Source organism: Corythoichthys intestinalis, chromosome 21, assembly GCF_030265065.1.
Source record: "Corythoichthys intestinalis isolate RoL2023-P3 chromosome 21, ASM3026506v1, whole genome shotgun sequence".
Classification (NCBI taxonomy): domain Eukaryota; kingdom Metazoa; phylum Chordata; class Actinopteri; order Syngnathiformes; family Syngnathidae; genus Corythoichthys; species Corythoichthys intestinalis.
Window position 1 is genome coordinate 29,524,530 of NC_080415.1, and position 19,819 is coordinate 29,544,348.

General features: G+C 39.6%; 1 protein-coding gene across 1 annotated transcript in view; it reads right to left on the reverse strand.

Annotated features, from left to right (window-relative positions):
- Nucleotides 1-19,819, reverse strand: part of dock1 (dedicator of cytokinesis 1) — a 271,810-nt gene that overhangs the window by 217,071 nt on the left and 34,920 nt on the right. Inside the window, exons 13-18 of the mRNA XM_057826650.1 lie at nucleotides 18,124-18,249; nucleotides 17,902-18,026; nucleotides 5,855-5,953; nucleotides 5,702-5,774; nucleotides 1,317-1,420; nucleotides 992-1,175 (exon numbers count right to left, since the gene is read on the reverse strand). Of these exons, the coding sequence (XP_057682633.1) occupies nucleotides 992-1,175; nucleotides 1,317-1,420; nucleotides 5,702-5,774; nucleotides 5,855-5,953; nucleotides 17,902-18,026; nucleotides 18,124-18,249 (711 nt within the window). The remainder of the gene's footprint in view (nucleotides 1-991; nucleotides 1,176-1,316; nucleotides 1,421-5,701; nucleotides 5,775-5,854; nucleotides 5,954-17,901; nucleotides 18,027-18,123; nucleotides 18,250-19,819) is intronic.

Below are 19,819 nucleotides of genomic sequence, written 5' to 3' on the forward strand. Positions count from 1 at the left end.
ATTGTCCGACACATTAGAATCCCATTCGTTACATTATTTACAGGAATAATCATTAATCATCATTATTATTATTATTATTATTATTATATTATTCTAATTTTTATTTATAACTTGTTTTGCTATGTTTAATTGCCATTTGTAATAGTACCAGCAGTATTTATTAAGGATTTAGTATAGGTTTTTGGGCTGTGGAACGAATTAATGGAATTATAATGTATTCCTATGGGAAAATCCTGCTCGACATACGACAATTTCGACTTACAAAAAAGGTCCTGGAACAAATTAACTTTGTATGTAGAGGTACCACTGTACTTAGAAATCAAGCCAATGAGTGTGTTTTGTCCCTCGACTGATGCCGTAGTTCCCCGTTTACTGGGTCCATCCATTCCATTGTACTTCATGGTCATTTGAGTGCTGGCTTCACAACGTGCGAGACCTCTGATAGTTTTTATATTGTGACATAATATTGCCATCCAGTGTATTTGTTGAGCTAAATGAAATGTTTGAATAGAGTTTGACCAAAGTCTGAGCAAGTTTTATGTGTATTTTGCATAGCTATTTTGATTGGGAATGCCAGTTGAACCGCTTTTCTTTTTGTGGACATAATTTTTTTTTGAGAGATAGGAATACTATTTTTGTTGTGCTTTCACTAAATGGTACTTATTTTTGTTGTGATGGAGTTGCCGCAGCTTATGCCAAATAAATGGCGCGGTCCAATGAACGCCAGTGTCCATTCGCCTTTCTCTGCCTCTTAGCTCTCAATGTGCAAAAAACGGCGTCATTGTAATCTGTTTCAGGCAATGCACGTGCAGGTAATTCCGCGCATGCATCAAATATTTTAACGTGATTAATTTAAAAAATTAATTACCGCCCGTTAACGCGATAAATTTGACAGCACTATTAATTACGCCTATTCTTTTAACAAGATCTGATATTTATACGCCTAAATAGCAACAAGTAGTAGTAGCAAGTTAAAAAGTTGACTTTTCACCATTTTGTGTGAGTTTGGTAGAGCACACCAAAGTGGAGATCTGGAAGGAATCCTTGCTGACAGTGCAGTTTCCCAGGTTTTGGGTGCTCTTGCTCGTGCTGGAGTAGCCCTTCTCCTCCAGCTCCAGCTTAGTTGCAGGCAGGTTCAAGTACAGGGACGAATCCTCCAGACGCTTAGCTTCAGCCTGCAAGTCCGTTAATAAGAATATTCAGTTAACACAGGAAGCAAATTTAAAATAATTCAAAATCCATTTCAGAGACGACAATACAATTCAGCCTGAAGCAAAATTCCTTCCAATTTTTTTGTATTTTATTTTATCTTGTACCTTGTACACAGTGAGATCGTGCTCGCCATCCCTCAGGGTGGTCCCATCATATCGCATCAACTTCACGAAAGACAAGGCGAAGATCTTCTCCGATTTGTCTTTGGCTGTGAGGAAAGTAGAAAAACAAACAAGCTCGGGAGAGATGTCAAGATTTGGTGGGCTATTTTATTCCAAAGTCAGAATTCGTTTTAATTCTAACATGCATTAATCAGGAACAATTACAACAGTATAAGTCACCAATAACCGATATCCCAGAGCTCCAGACTGCAACCAAATGTTTGCATTTTGCGACTAAAATTAGAGCCGGTGCGAATATTTTTTGTCATATACTCGCACATGTGCGACCATTAACGTTGCGAAGTTTTTTTTTTTTTTGTTGTTGCTGACAAACTCCTTAACATTTAAATCTACTAGTTGGCAGTAATGTAACCACCATGTAACCATGTTACCAAGGGAAAATACAACAGAAGAAAAAGAAGGTGGACGATATGTGTCGTGCTTGGCCAATGGAGGGTGGCCCCCCCCACCAACCGATGCCGAGCGAACTGGAGTACATTAAAAAAATGCATTGGGGCAAATTAAACCACGAAAGGGAACTTCATGTTACCCCATGTCACACAGGTGTGCAATCGTTTTCACTTTTGTGACTTTTTGGAATGTCAAACTGTCACCATTTCAAGGAGAGCGAGACTCACAAAACGGGCGCCTGGAGCGGGTCTGCCTGTCTCGGCCACTGTTACGCACACATCACCCTGGTCGTCTTGCGTGGTTTCCGCTTCCAGGAAATTTACGCGGCGCCACACAATGTTTCTAAGTGCGCAACTGCGCAACGATTTTAACATCCCAAGTAAAGATGTTAGACTTTGTCGTTTTCTGAAGATTTCAACCGCAACTGTGCGACTGCTTGTGAAAGCAGAGCGTGACCACGTTCTCCCTCCCGTGGGACGTCAAATTAAATGAGCCAAAATTTCCGTAATTAAATAAATCATTCACCAAAAAAAAAAAAACAACGCCACTAGGTGACGAATACTTTTCTTAGTGACTATTTCTTTCTGGTAACGCAGTAGTTATGTTAAGAGCTTATAATTCATTGTTAGTTATTCAATCATTTATTGTTGCAAAATGAATGCAAATGGTCTGGTCACATAAAAAATCCCAAGCATCTTAGCTTGGAGACATCTAACGGTCAATAAGCGTAACTGCTGTGCTAAGCTGTGACTAGCCCTTGTACAAAGGCAGAAGGCATCTCCATTCATTTTGTAGGCAACATGCATAATGGCCCAAAACCAGTAATGAGAACCGATGTAAATATTATTCGATATCATTTTAAAATCTCATTATGGGCTACCCGATAATATCGGATAACTCTAAGGCTAGGTTCATACCGCAGGTCCAAATGCACGAGTCCGATTTTTTTCGAGTTTTTCCTGCACGAGTCCGATTATTTTCGAGTTTTTCCATCTCGAGTATGACATTAACTTGGCGGTCTAAACGGGAAAAGTCGCATAAAAGTGGACCATTTCAAATCCAATCTAGGTCACTTTCGTATGTGGTTAAAATCCAATTTGGCCACATTTTTCCAGAATGTGGCTGCGGCCTGAACTGTCAAGTCACCCAAATCGGAATAAATGCAGCAATTACGTCAGCAAAGAGCGAGAGAGACAGGGCGCTATGGTAGCGGTGCAACTGTGCATTAGCGTTAGCACCTAGTTTAAACGCGTTTTTTTTGTCAAAGGGGTGGGCTTGACAACAGTCATAAAAAAATAAAATGGGATGAGGATAAGCCTGAGAATGCTCAGTTTTCTCAGCTCCTAATGAGCAATATTTCAAGACTGCTTATTATGTATGGTTGTGTGTCATGCACAGACAAACTTTGAATATAAGACTAAACTGGGATTATTTTTGTCTGTTATTTGTGTCCTCTTTTTGGGAATCAAAATATGATCACCCTTAAATGACGTTGAGCCAGCCTGTGTGGTCATTTGTTTTGATGCTCCTGCGCATGCGGGTCAGTTCGCTCAGCGCATCTCAGACTAAAGCCAGGCGGTATACCGAAAATTTACCGTTACTGAAATTCTTTACGATGACCGACGTAATTTTGACCATGTCGGTAAATTGGGTAATTTAATAAAAAAACAAAATATAGTCTTTTAATCCCGCTTTGACTCCGTGTTGTTCGGCTATGTTCATTGCCCTTTAAGAAAGCAGTCGGTGTGCTTACGTATGAAGTCACGTGGTTATCAGGAACTCAAACAAACAGAAGCCCTGTAGGCTAACGCTAGCGACTAACGCTAACGGCTATCGCTACAAGCGAACGTGATGGACTCGGTCTTAAGGGAGCTTCGCCAAACTTTCAACCGACATTAAGTAGACTCTTCTGCGGCCTCCTAACGGGCTTTGACCCGCTTTCTCCCTGGTTCTCACGATTTCAGGAGAGGGTGCTTTCTACTGATAGCCAGGCCACAGGCTAACACTAGCGGCTAACGCTATAAAATGAACACAATGGAGTCAGATAGCGGCTCTAACCTTGTCAAAACGGCTGAACTTAAAGAGTGGATTGGACACATGCTACATCTAGCAATTAGTATGTTGCGTTATTTTGTATCTATGGGTGTGTGATTTCTTTATATCTTTAATGAGGGTAAAGCATTCAGCATAAATTGTAATGCAACAGTGAAGCCTATAATATGACGGTTTAATGGCCACAGCTATTTTTCTGTATGTGCTTTACAATGACATGTTTGCACAGTCGCCGTATTGAATTTTATAATGTCATACATTGTCAAGTCATACAAGCTGTTATAAATGTTCATACTTAAATTCTTATGTTTTATAAACATTTTTATATACCGTGTTGGCCCGAATATAAGACTGTGTTTTTGGCATTGAAATAAGACTGAAAAAGTGGAGGTCGTCTTATATTCGCGGTCTGGACATTATACCCATTCACGACGCTAGATGGCGCCAGATATCACTGAAGCGATGTTCTGTCATGACAGATCTCAGCTACTCTCAAGTTGAACCAGTTTGCATTATTTTATTGCAATGTTTTTCCTTATTCAGATTTCTTTCAAGACTAGTTACAGTTAGACTTCACTTTGATGGTTAATGCAGTTATTGCAATTTTGTTGTTTTATCACAATAGGTTTATTTACATTTCAAAAACCAGAAGCCATTCATTTACGAATGTGATTGCACTTTAGTTAACATTTTTAAATGTTCAAATATTAAGATTTGAATGAGGCAAAATAACATGCTTTTTCTCTCAAATATGTTATCATAATCATTTGTTTCAGATGCACTGTAATTATGTTCTGTATAAAAATTTGGTGTTAAAAAAAGTCTTTTTTCAAACTTAAGTCCTGAAAAAGAGTGGGTCGTCTTATAATCAGGACAGTCTTACATTCGGGCCAATACGGTACTTAATGTTTAGACTGCATGTACAATTGTTTAAATATGTTAAATTGAAATCTGGTCAATAAATCAACGAGAAACAGTTAATTTGTATTTCACGCATTGATTCAGATTTTCAAATTACACAATAGTCTGCTAGGGTGAATTTATCGTCATTTATCGTAATCGAGGTGAATCTGCTCAATTTACCGTGATACGTACTTTAGGCCAGACTGCGAATTAGTGCACATCCGTGAACGAGCTCAATGGACAAAGGCAGTCTGAACGGGCACACCAAAAAAACAGATACGACAAAAAAATCGGAATTGTGCATTAAGACCTGCGGTATTAACCTAGCCTAATTCTAATTAAGTACAGTATTTAAAATCGTTTTCCTCTTCATGGCAGGAAAAAGTTTTTGGAAAAATCTTTCAAAAGCCCCTCAAAAAAGTAGCCTGAGCTTAGGACATTTGCTGACATCTCACGTGATGGCAGTTTGATCACTTGACACTCCGCAAACAAGCAAAAGAGTTACGGGTGTCCTGTAAGCAAGTGTTCAGGTCTCGGCCGCATCCATCATTGCTGCCGATCAACAACCGCAGATTTACGCGAGGGGCGGGCGTGATTCATCACCGGTGTGGCGTGCATTCTATCTGCATAAATTCCCCACGTATCGCTTTGCACCCAGCGGTGAAAAATAGCCGGGCCGGCTGCCAGTGAAGAGAAAAGGCAATATGCCTTGAACCCAGCGTGTGAGAGAAAGGAGTTCATTTCAGGCTACATTTCTTTTTGTGGCCAATCAAAGCTACATTTGTGCTGAAGGTGTGCTGCCTTTTCGCTTTAAGTTGGCTTGTCACTTTCGATTTATGTTTGCTGTGCTGCTACCGAGTCGCTACTAACAACATAATCATGAAGAAGTGTTTGGGAGGGGGAAAAAAAAGAATAAACCCTTAAACAAAAAGAAAGACAACACAACGACCGCTAGTACTCACAGTCTTGTGACGACCGATGGCGAAAAGTAAAGCGCAAGTGGCTGCGGTTCACGTCTTCTATGGGAATTGCCACCTAGAATGAGTGAGTTGTACAAGTAATCCATTTACCAAACAATTATAGTTTATTTGTAAAATTAAATATTAAAGTAATACCTTAATAGTTTCAAACCAGCGTGGCTGCTTGACTTGGTAGTAGATGACCGACTTGTATTCGCTGATCCCGTCATCACCGGCGCCAGGAAAAATAACATTCTGGAAGACATAAAAAAAGAGGGGAAAAAAACTTATTATTAATTACTGGCTTTGACTGATGGTGATTTACATTCAATTGATTTTAACTGGCAGTTATGAAGGACCAGGAGTCCATCCATCCATCTACAACCGCTTATCCGACGTCAGGTCGCAGGGGCAGCAGTTTCAGCAGGGAGACCCAAACTTCCTATTCCCTGGCTACATTGACTAGCTCTGACTGAGGGATCCCGAAACACTACCAAGCCAGTGTCGAGATATAATCCCTCCACCTGGTCCTGTCCCAAAGTCACTTCCCTGCTGGTTGTGTCAGAAACGCTTCACTGGGGAGGCGCCCAGGAGGCATCCGCACCAGATGCCCGAGCCACTTCCACTGACTCCTTTCAAGCAGTGACTCCACTCTGAGCCTCTCGCGAATAGCAGCATTTCTCACCCAGTTTCTAAGTGAGACGCCAGTTATCCGCCTGAGAAAACCCATTTCAACCGATTGTAGCCATAATCTTGTTCTTTTGGGCAGGACCAGGAGTGCCACAATTAAATAAATAAGTTAATAATAGGGGTGGAACGGTACACAAAAATCTCGGTTCTGTACGTACCTCGGTTTTGAGGTCACAGTTCGGTTCAAAAATATAAATGTGCTAGTTGTTTATCACACACCTTTGTGCTTTCAACAACAGGAACATTAGCCTATACAAAGCTAGAATTCTGCTAAAAAAATAGCGGGTATTTAAAGATAATCCAACAACAATTTGCCTTTCAGACCCGGCGTATTGGTCAGCTTTCTTTCTGAAAGAACAAAAAAAGAAATCCTGTGCTAAAGAGAAAAGCAATCCCAATGACAAAGATTTTAACATGTATTTTACAATGAAATGTCTCAATGAATCATTTTTTTTTTCTCACGAACGGTTTTCAAAAGCTTTATTGGTGGATTTTCTCAAGTTAAAGCACCAAACAGAAATTAATAAATTTAATTGTGTAAGCAGGATCTGTGTATTATTCTTATTATATAATTATAGGTGTTTTAGCTCATTTCAATTTATTTTATTTAAATGGGCTATTATTTATTTTGTGTGTATATTTTACAAATGTGATGTAGTATTCATTTATATTGTATATTTTATGTTGTATAACTTTAGTTACTTTAGTTTACTTTAGTTTACTTCAAGGTCCTGGAGTGGCCTAGCCAGTCTCCAGATCTCAACCCCATAGAAAATCTGTGGAGGGAGTTGAAAGTCCGTGTTGCCCAACGACAGCCCCAAAACATCACTGCTCTAGAGGAGATCTGCATGGAGGAATGGGCCAAAATACCAGCAACAGTGTGTGAAAAGCTTGTGAAGAGTTACAGAAAACGTTTGGCCTCCGTTATTGCCAACAAAGGGTACATAACAAAGTATTGAGATGAACCTTTGGTATTGACGAAATACTTATTTTCCACCATGATTTGCAAATAAATTATTTAAAAATCAAACAATGTGATTTTCTGGGGGGGGGGGGGGGGGGGGTTCACATTCTGTCTCTCCTGGTTGAGGTAAATGGTAAATGGTGTTATTTACCCATGTTGACAATTACAGGCCTCTCTAATATTTTCAGGTGGGAGAACTTGCACAATTAGTGGTTGACTAAATACTTATTTGCCCCAGTGTATGTAACCCCTTTTTACTGTTTATTGTGCGTTTTCAATTGTGGTCGAATACTTGGGGCAAGTCTATGTGATTGTTTTTGATGATGTGGAGATGCTAACTAAGACATGCTAATCATTTGTTAATGCTGTATCAGCAGCTAGTTGTAAACGCAAATTTGAATTGAATTGCTGTTATTAAAGATGAAACTGATTTAATTCATGATATTTTAGTTTCATTCTGCAAGTGTTGGTGTCAAGAGCAGGAGTATAAAGTCAGCAAACCACACGGATGTCTGACATCGTCATTTCGGAACTTAGCTCGCTGTTTAGCTATGACTAAGCTCCAACGTCTTGGCGAGGAGAGTACACTGACATATAGTACATGTTTTTGGAAAGTTTTTTTTTTTTTTTTTAAATTTAGAGGGTGTTTAGAGGTTAATTTCGATTTATGTGGAAATCCGGGTTACCTCGCCAGCACAGGAACGGAACTTGTTCGTAAACCGGGGACTACCTGTACTGATATATAAATGGAACTTTGTTTGTGTGTTCTTTCCCAACAATGGTCCCCGAAACGGCTGGGCAAATTTTGACGAAGTTTCACAGTTGTACTTTGTGTGTCTGGGAGTGTTCTTGAAGTTTCATTTAACACTCAAAAAATCAGCACAGAAAATGCGACTTGATTGGGGAGGCAATAGCGCCATCTTTTGGGCAAAAAACGCATGTCTTGTGATTGCAATGTCGCAGTTGGCTTTTAAACTATACGGTTCCATGTACAAATTGAAATGTGCGTGATGATATGTTGTGGCTTTGCTGGATTTTTAAAATAATCAGAGTTTTGTGGAATATGACTAAGGGATTCATTTCGGCTGATATTCATACTGTAGCGACTGTTTTTCATTACAGTATGTGTGACGTCCGCAATGGTTCATGGGACGTTGTGGCATACTGAGAGTGGGCCATGCTGCTAGTTTAGTTGAATTTACATAATTTCATTTAATTTTCATTCATTTATTCAAATTTTTATCGACTTAGTTCAAATTTTATTTTGTTTCAGTGCCATTACACAGATTTGAGTCCCTGGCGGCCTTTGTTACTGTGGTCCCAGCTCTCAGTAGGTTATTCACTAGGTCCCCCCATGTGGTTATGGGATTTTTGCTCACCATTCTTGTTATCATTGTGACGCCACGGGGTGAGATCTTGCATGGAGCCCCAGATTGAGGGAGACAATCAGTGGTCTTGAATGTCTTCCATTTTCTAATAATTGCTCCCACAGTTGATTTCTTTACACCAAGCGTTTTACCTATTGCAGATTCAGTCTTCGCAGCCTGGTGCAGGTCTACAATTTTGTCTCTGGTGTCCTTCGACAGCTCTTTGGTCTTGGCCATAGTGGAGTTTGGAGTGTGACTGACTGAGCTTGTGGACAGGTGTCTTTTATATCGATAATGAGTTAAACAGGTGCCATTAATACAGGTAACGAGTGGAGCCTCGTTAGACCTCGTTAGAAGAAGTTAGACATCTCTGACAGCCAGAAATCTTGCTTGTTTGTTGGTGACCAAATACTAATTTTCCACTCTAATTTGGAAATAAATTATTTAAAAATCAAACAATGTGATTTTCTGTCTCCCCCCCCCCCCATTCTGTTTCTCATGGTTGAGGTTTATCCATGTTAACAATTACAGGCCTCTGTAATCTTTCCAAGTAGGAGAACTTTTTCACAATTGGTGGTTCACTAAATACTTATTTGCCCCACTGTACAAAGTATACATATTGATATATTGATGGACGTCTATTGCCATCAATGGCAATGATTCAATTGAACACTAAAGTGACACATTTGGCGAGGAAGGCGACAAATTTAAATAAAATAGACCAGCATGGAGACTGGGGGCTTCGAGTCGGCGTTGTCGCTTTGGAGTGCCTCATTGTCGGCCTCGAGGACAAGCATATTTTTTACCTGTTTGAATATGGAGATAGAATAGTGCCAAAAGAAGTGAGGTTGTAAAATGAAAATTCTTCCTGTAAAATGACCATTTTTAACTAAAAAACACTTGTATTACCGACTTTTTCCTTTTGTAATAAACATGAAAAAAACACAATGTAAAAAATACATTATACAAGTGTTTTTTTTCCAATTACAAGTGATTTTTTTTGTTCTACGGGTGTTTTTTCTTAGCTACAGGTTAAAAAGTTTTGTCTCACCCTTGTCGCGTTTTATGAGACAAAAAAAATACTCGTAACCTAGTTTTAAAATAAAAACATACCTGTAAAATGACTCATCTTAACTAAAAAACACTTGTATTTTAACTAAAAAAACACTTGTATTTCCAAATTTTTTCGTTGTGAAATAAACATGAAAAAACAATATTATAAAATTTCTTCAAGTGTTTTTTTTCCTCATTTACAAGTGATTTTTTTTGTTCTACGGGTGTTTTTTCTTAGCTACAGGTTAAAAAGTTTTGTCTCACCCTTGTCGCGTTTTATGGGACAAAAAAAATACTTGTAACCTAGTTTTAAAATAAAAACATACCTGTAAAATGACTCATCTTAACTAAAAAACACTTGTATTTTAACTAAAAAAACACTTGTATTTCCAAATTTTTCGTTGTGAAATAAACATGAAAAAACAATATTAAAAAATTTCTTCAAGTGTTTTTTTCCCCCATTTACAAGTGATTTTTTTATTTTTCTACAGGTGTTTTTTTCTTTGCTACAGGTGAAAAAGTTTCGTCTCACCCCTTGTGGCGTTTTCTGAGACAAAAGTCACTTGTAACCAAAGATGAAAAAATCTACTTGTACATCGAAATAATATGTTGTAAAACACAAAAATATCATTCCAAGTCGTGGTCAAAAGAAGACGTTAGTTAAGAAAGAACACAATCTAGTGAATAGTTCTTCGGGTGTTTTATCTTTAATAATCTACAAGTGTTTTCTGAGCATGTACAACTAAATTTCGGCCCAAGCATGTGATGTGAGGCAAAATTCAGACCAATCGGAACGGCGATTGTTCAGGAGGAGGGCGGGACCATACGTATGGTCCCGCCCTCCTCCTGAACAATCGCCGTATGGTCCCGCCCTCCTCCTGAATCGGAACGGCGATTGTTCAGGAGGAGGGCGGGACCATACGTATGGTCCCGCCCTCCTCCTGAACAATCGCCGTATGGTCCCGCCCTCCTCCTGAACAATCGCCGTTCCGATTGGTCTGAATTTTGCCTCACATCACATGCTTGGGCCGAAATTTAGTTGTACATGCTCAGAAAACACTTGTAGATTATTAAAGATAAAACACCCGAAGAACTATTCACTAGATTGTGTTCTTTCTTAACTAACGTCTTCTTTTGACCACGACTTGGAATGATATTTTTGTGTTTTACAACATATTATTTCGATGTACAAGTAGATTTTTTCATCTTTGGTTACAAGTGACTTTTGTCTCAGAAAACGCCACAAGGGGTGAGACGAAACTTTTTCACCTGTAGCAAAGAAAAAAACACCTGTAGAAAAATAAAAAAAATCACTTGTAAATGGGGGAAAAAAACACTTGAAGAAATTTTTTAATATTGTTTTTTCATGTTTATTTCACAACGAAAAATTTGGAAATACAAGTGTTTTTTTAGTTAAAATACAAGTGTTTTTTAGTTAAGATGAGTCATTTTACAGGTATGTTTTTATTTTAAAACTAGGTTACAAGTATTTTTTTTGTCCCATAAAACGCGACAAGGGTGAGACAAAACTTTTTAACCTGTAGCTAAGAAAAAACACCCGTAGAACAAAAAAAATCACTTGTAAATGAGGAAAAAAAACACTTGAAGAAATTTTATAATATTGTTTTTTCATGTTTATTTCACAACGAAAAAATTTGGAAATACAAGTGTTTTTTTAGTTAAAATACAAGTGTTTTTTAGTTAAGATGAGTCATTTTACAGGTATGTTTTTATTTTAAAACTAGGTTACAAGTATTTTTTTTGTCTCATAAAACGCGACAAGGGTGAGACAAAACTTTTTAACCTGTAGCTAAGAAAAAACACCCGTAGAACAAAAAAAATCACTTGTAATTGGAAAAAAAACACTTGTATAATGTATTTTTTACATTGTGTTTTTTTCATGTTTATTACAAAAGGAAAAAGTCGGTAATACAAGTGTTTTTTAGTTAAAAATGGTCATTTTACAGGAAGAATTTTCATTTTACAACCTCACTTCTTTTGGCACTATTCTATCTCCATATTTGAAGCTATATTTTATACACGTTCTTTTAACGATTCAAATGTGACAGAGTTGTTGAAATTGGATACCGTTCCGTGCTCACGTGTACACATCATTGCCCGATCCCTTCGCAGTTGACTAAATAAACAGCCCCTTGGCCACTACTGCACGTCATCAAAACGGCTTTGCTATTATCTTTTAATTTGATTCCCACGTATTCAATAAAATGAACTCCCCGCGGCAGGGTGGGCCTCTTTTCAAGTCCCTGTGCTTAAGCACCTGCCTGCAAATCTCCTGAAAGCCTCGCGGATTTGCTGGATAAATGAGAAATTAATTATTTAAGGCGGTCAGCGTGCATATGGAAAGCAGCCCCCTCACCAACGAGGCGAGTGGCCGGGAGTGGACGGCTTTGTTTCCTTGCAATCTGCCAAGACTTCGCACGATGCCAACTGATTCTCCATTGCTGAGGTACTCTGACGCTAATGGCTTCTGACAAGCGGCAATTATGAAAAATAACAGGGCTTCCGTTTACCTCAGGCCAAGTGGAACGCGGCCGGGGGGCCTCACGTCTCATTTTATAAGTCTTGTGATTCATTGCGGCCGAAAAGGAAAAAGGAGTGTTGCCACAGGTGAAGATAAAAGAAGGGTGGGCGAGCGGTAAATACGTCAGGATGATGAGAGGTCATGAGCCGAATCGCGAATCCTGCCGGCGACAGAAGGATGACCAAAAATAAAAATCCAGAGGTGGGGAGATGAATGCAGAAGATTGAAGGGAGGAGAGGACTGTATTTCCTTAATTTTGAGTTTAATTCATTCTGTGAATATTTGAACTGGTAGACCAGTACTGCTCTGTGGGGAAATTTCCCACTATATTGAATAAAGTGGAAAAAAAATAATAATAATTGTTTTTTTTAACATTCCCGAGATTGGGGGGAAATAATATTGTCACTGTGGTGTTCGAGGTACTTAATTCAGTTAAGGTAAATCAACCTATTTTCATTTATCGGACAATTATCATGAAGTTTTAAGTGCAAATGTAGTTTAACAACAAGACATTACTACAATAACAGCAATAAACAAGAAAGCTTTTGCATTGCATCCCCTGGCTGCATGCCTTGAGCCTCAAAGGTGAAGGTTATCATCACGTTCACGCTGTTTCCAACTTCTTTAGGTGGACCAGAACCTTCCTTTATGAGGCTTTATGAGGCGGAGATTTGTTTTTTTAAAAAAGCCTCCTACAACCCTCATCATTGTTTGTGAAACACTGTAAATGGGTAGCCCAATAAGAATTCATAAATGAAGCCACAATCTAGCCTTTTCTATCTCAAAGGCAAATGATAAAAATAAGAACTGTGAAGTGGGCAAACTGTATGTACATACTGGATTCTTTCCAACTGAATAGCTTAACCTTGTTTTAAAATACCGTAATTTTCAGACTATAAACCGCTACTTTTCCCCCTTCATTTTGAATCCTGCGTCTAACAGACCAGTGCGGCTTGTTTGTTGATTTATTTGGGTTAATAGACAACACTTAATTTGACAGCGGCATCGTAAGACTGCCATATCACCGTCGTAATTATGACATTACACAATCATGGGCATTAATGAATGCTTATCACAGATGTCGTTAAGTGTCATCCAGCAAATTATGGCACTAACTCAGTTGATGTCAAGCTCGGATCTTTTACATCCATCCAAAAGTGAGACAATTTGCCAGATGACTCAAAATGACATCTGTCATAAGCATTCATTAATGCCAATGGCAGTGTCATGTCATGATTATGTTGGTCTTATGGCAGTCTTATGGCGCCAATATCAAATAAAGTGTTACTGACTACTATTACTAGCAATTAATTAAATGAATGCGCCCCCCCCCCCCCCCGGCCCTGCCCTCCCTCCCCGGGCTGGCTGGGTGGGGGGCGTGGTCCTGTGTCGACACCAGCGTGGCGTCTCCGCTCGTCTGCTCGTCGGCTGTTGCGTGCCCGGTGGGGCTCGCGTGTGGCTGGATGTGATTGGGCACGCTTGGGCGGGGGGGTCCCGGTGCCGGGATTGGCGATGGGGCGGCGTAGGGTCGGTCGCCAACAGGCTTACAGTCACAAGGGATTCATACGATTACTGGGTTCTAGATCACAGAGATGATTTGTGTACACTCCCCCTTTCTATCACTTAGCTTATAGACTACCCCACCTCCTTCCCCCTCTTTCCCTGGTCAACAGGCCCCCAAAATGGCGTCAACCGGAAATACATTTAGCTGACGATAGCACCAACATATTAGTAGTTAGTCTAGTTAGGCGTTCAATGTATTTCTTGTTGTTGTGTTTCTTTTCTTCTGTTCCCCCATAACCCCATCCTCTTCGCTGCTTTGTTATAATAAACGAGGTATGTTGAATGATTACAATGGGAGTATGTCAGACTCTCAATGTGAAACATTAAAACTGTTCAGACTATCCTGGCACTTAGACTTCCATTCTCCGTGTCAAACAGCTGAATAGGACAGGTTTTAAAAAGCAATTAATGAAACAACTGGAACAGTAACTGGAGAAATAATTAGCATGGAAAGAACAGGGGTTCTGATTGTTATTTACACCTGTAGCATTGCAATGCATAATAGGAGGCATGTTGGACAACAACAGTGTTTACAGCATGTAGCAACAGAGGTTGACTGTCTCTTCCAAAGGAGCAGCGATGGCAAAATGAAGCTTCATGAAGCAATGAAGCTTTGCAGCCAATTGGCTCAAAGTTTCATGGTGGTTCATTTGGTCTTATGACATCTTATAATGCCGCTGTCAAACAAAGTGTTACCGGTTAAAATCTTTTGGTGTAAATATCCAATAATACAGTAAGAACAGCTGCTGCTTACAGTCCAGTTCGGCTTAGCTATAAACAAATTCCGTTTTCGTGTCAAATTTTGTAGGTGGCTGCTTTTAGTCTGAAAATTAGAGCATAATAGAGCCTAATTAATTAAGAGAAATTAGAAGCTAAAACCAAACAGAGGGCTGTAACAGCACAATAAACTTGATATGAAAAATAAGACAGGATTCAAAAGCAACTTGTAACAATCAATAATGCTTGTAAAAAAAATTTAAAAACTCAGTTTCCTCATGCATTACCACCCACCATCACCTCCTGCTGACCGATTTCCATCACTACGACAGAGAATTTTAATCCATGCCACTAGGAGGCAATGTGGCGCCCCGCTGTAAAGTAGTATTTACAGTAATAATATAGAAGTATAGAAGTCCTTAGCTTTGTTAATATAACTTGTCCGAAGATAACATGCTTTTGTATTTTGTTCTATTTCTAGTCTTTGAATGTTTCTAAGGTGTTTGTGTGTAAATATTACTTGTTTTGAGAGCTAAATAAATGCACATTTTCGTTAGCGCGTCAATGGCATTCCTCATTGTATCTTGGCATTAAGCTAATAGATTTTTCTGGAACAAAAGAATACAAAAGTGCGTTTTTTATTTGTTGGAAAATATGCTTAATTTATTTTGAGTGTTTAGTTTTACAGTTGACCTCAACTGGAGTGTAATTAATGGCTTGAAAACCAACAATGCAGGCTACATTTCCACTACATTTGATCGATTAATGTGTCAAATTTGATCACCGATATCGACCCAAAGTTTTTCCCGTCTAGCCTTTTATCAATATAGTTAATCTGTTAAAGCCCTGTAACAAACGTTACCATTCCTTCAGACATTTTTGTACTTCCTGTTATGACAGACATATCCAGCCACTTTCAAGTTGGCTGATAAAACTGGTGCTATTTTAAAAGACTTGTTTGAGAAGGTTCCACTGCTATTCCAGATCTCTCCCAAATAAAGCAAATTCCGTTCTACAGACATTCCTTCCTCCCACATCATGCCGTCCAGCTGCCGTGCTCCCCATTAGCTAACGGCCTCTGCAGTACAAGAGGTGCCGTGTCCCAGCAAGGGGCAGCAATAATTAAACGTTTGGCGCCCGAGAAAAAAGCCAGCCACTGCCTTGAGTCCCAAGGGGGCGCTAAAGCTTAATTAGGACACAAGACACTGACAGCGTTGAGGATGATTAAAAAATATCCTTTGGTGGTAGTCGCTGAACCAAGCGATGAGTCAAAAAAGGATATGAAGGGGTGCTCAAAAGGCTGCTTTGCTCACCAAAGTAAAACAAGTAATGCATGTTAAAATATATTTGCGTCATTTGTAGGCCAACACAATATATAAGTTGCCTTTGTTACACTACTAATATGAACATATTGTTGATGTCACATGGAATTCTGTAAATATCCTTGACAACACAAGACAACTGCATTACAGTTATTACAGGTGGGAATCTTGGTGTTCTTTATGCTATAGTTATCCGAATAACTCTTGATAGCTATGGACACGTTCGCGTTCTGCCTTTGGCAATGTGTGTTCAATTGTATTGTTGACTTTTTTATATTGAAATGCATGCTTTTAGTTTGTGGCGCTTTCACGCCCACGTGGGGGCGCACTTGCACTTGTTTCGTGAAGAAGCGCGCTCACACGGCAGAAGAAGACAGACAGCTACGTAGCTCTGACTGAGTCGGCGAGTTAGCGAGAGAGAAACATGGCTGCGAACCTACGTTCATTGTTTATGCTTTTAAAATATCTCTAGAGAGGCAACGCCTGTGTGTATCATCTTTTCTGTTGTTGTGCGTTTTCCACCCGCGATCGGACATTTAGAGCTAGTTGTGTGGTTGTTTGAACGATGTGCTAATGCTAGCGAACGCATGCTAACCGTTTATGTCATTGCTGTAAGAGCACCTAATTATCATTTATTTACGTTGATTCGAACCTGTTTGGTATCGAGGACCAAATTGATTCAGCTAATTATAAGGACGTCCAGCATCGTCATTTGGGAGTTCGCTGTATAGCCAGGACCGAGCCATAGCGTCCTGGTGAGGACAGTATATTCGCATTTCGTTGTTCATGCACTGTACACTGTACATTTATTCAGCATGTTGTTCTCTATTGTATTTTTATATTAAATTGCCTTTCAAGATTTCATATCTGTTCTATGTGTTGGATTTTATCAAGTAAATTTCCCCCAAAAATGCGACTTATACTCCGGTGTGACTTGTACGTATATGTTTTTTTTTCTCTTCGTTGGGCATTTTATGGCTGGTGTGACTTATACTCAGGTGCGACTTGTAGTCCGAAAAATACGGTACATGTGACACCTACCGTGGGCGTAGTCTGTAGCAACGTGGGCGAAGTTCCTCGGCGTTCCTCATTGCGTCACGAAGACCGTGCTGACTGTGTTTTAGTTCCGCTTTACTTAGCACATTTAAATAATCAGAATATGGATGTTTGTGAATTGTTCTCGAATTTTCAGCGGCCGAATCGCGAATTGTTTTATGTTTTATTTACCAAATGTTTTATGTATTTATGTATGTGTATATATATATATATATATATATGTATATATATACACACACACAGTATTATATATGTACATTTTTTTTTATATAATAAAGGGTTTTCAAGCAGTTCAAATGTAATTATCATGGTAAGTTTGAAACATGTTACTGTCCCACCGAATTATTTTCAAACAAGAATAACATAGAAAAATGCACGTCTTTACTAAATGCTTCATTGACTGAGTCCACTCAAGACCGCTCAAGCTGCTCATTTACACACAATGAGTTGCCACAGCAACTGTTTAACAAGTTAAACGATGATTGACGCATGCGGCGCTTTGAAATTTCGGCTTCCAAGCATCTCTGGCAAGCTCAAACCTTGACGTCTGTCAATCATTGTTAGTTTACAAACAATAACAACAACAAATAACACTGCCTGATGAAGAAAAGCAGCAGGCGGGAAAGTGAGACTACAGGAGCGGATCGGGACAGCTCATCTGTATTTATTCATTTAATTGGAAAAAAAATCTGCCATATACTGAGAGCGCAAAGTTTGAAGCACCAAGTAGTGAGGGATCACTGTATATTACCCTCCGCAAACTCTTATCGTTTGAACAAAACTAGATTGTTCAAACACTTCTGACCCAGTTCAATAGTTCAAAAGACCTGATAAAAATGTACTCATGGTATTTTCTACGTTGTAATTCGTTAATATTGCGCAAAAATAAACAACATGCTTAGCCAACTATTACGTTTTCGACATCGTACCTCCAGTTTTTTGCCGTCCTCGTCGTAAACGGACATAGTGACCTCCACATTTTTCGGGGTGGTCTTGCTCCCTTTGTCAAAATCACCCTGGACCAAGGTCAGGTAGATGTCGTTCCGCACGTCGCCTTTAGGGAAGCAACAAAAGATAAACGTGGCAGGAAATGGCTAAGCAACAACAGGAAGCAAGAAACAAGAATGTAACATTCAGGAAACATAACTTACCCGGCATGATAATCTCAGGGAAGCCCATTTTGCGAGCCACGGCAGTTGAGCGGTCAACTAAGTGAGGGAAGTCCTTGCGGATCTGGTGGATGTCACCAGGTAGCAGTTTGAGGGTGACCCACAAGCCTATAAATGAAAAACATTCCCAAAAGACTTTACTGTGCTTTGCCTTTTTGTTTGGATTTTTTTGTATTCTTTCCATTTAATACTGCCTCAACCATTTCTCTTGAACCACTTAGGAGTGGTCTCATGTGGTTACCAGAGTAGCTGCAAGCCTTTTGATATGCTGGTCGCACCGAGTGCTCCATTTATCCAGGGAGGGCTTTAAAAGTTGCTGACAGGACCAAGAGACACCTTGCATGTTCTTTCTTCCTGTCAAACCTGTGCTAATATCTTAGCAGAAGTGCTGTGTGTCTTAATTAGCGGAGGAATTCTGCTGCCATGGAGACACGTGGGAGGTTATTCTGGGTACAAGGATAGCACCAATGCTTGACAAAGGATGATGTTGCTTTGGAGCAAGATCATTTTTATTTTTTTTGCTGCTGCGTACAGAATTTGAGGGCTACCAACTGCGTGTAATTTCTGGCTGCATACAGCGTTAACATGTTTGACTTCATGAAAACTGTCATCATTTGTAGTGTAGAGCTCTCTCGCATTTTTTTTTTAACTATAAGCTACCGGTACTACTTTTTTCCTCTTCTTTTAAAACTCTTGGCTTTAGAAACAGAGCAGCTCATTTGATCATTTTTACGGGCTAACTAGCATCCTCGTTTCATTCGTTTATTTTAGCTCAGCGGCTTTGTGTCACGGTTACAGTGAAGAAAATAAGTATTTGAACACCCTGCTATTTTGCAAGTTCTCTCACTTAAAAATTATGGAGGGGTCTGAAATTTTCATCATAGATGCATGTCCACTGTGAGAAAGGTCATTCAAAAAGAAAAATCCAGAAATAACGATGTATGATTTTTTTTAACGATTAATTTGTGTGATAAGCTGCAAATAAGTATTTCAACAACTGAGAAAACGAATGTTAATATTTGGTACAGTAGCCTTTGTTTGAAATTACGGAGGTCAAACCTTTCCTGTAGTTTTTCACCAGGTTTGCACGTTGCACACACTGCAGGAGGGATCTTGGCCCACTCTTCCACACAGATCTTCTCTAGATCAGTCAGGTTTCTGGGTTGTCGCCAAGTTTGAGCTCCCTCCAAATGTTTTTGATCGAGTTTACGTCTGGAGACCGGCTAAGCCATACTACAACCTTGATATGTTTCTTACGGAGCCACTCCTTGGTTTTCCTGGCTTTGTGCTTTGGCTCAATGTCATGTTGGAAGACCCAGCCACGACCCATCTTCAATGCTCTGACTGAGGGAAGGAGGTTGTTCCCAAAAATCTCACAGTACAGGGCCCCAGTCATCCTCTCTTTAATACAGTGCACTCGTCCTGTTCCATGCGCAGCAAAACACCCCCAAAGCATGATGCTACCACCCCCATGCTACACAGTAGGGATGGTGTTCTTGGGATAGTATTCATCATTGTTCTTCTTACAAACACGGTTAGTGGAATTATGCATTATGCATATGTCTTTAATTTGTTTTTCACTCCTATAACTGCTCCATATCGAAAAGGAAATACCAAGATGCTCGCGGAGGGCGCCGCAGGGCGCTGGGAGGGCAAGATTGAAAAGAGAGCCACTGCG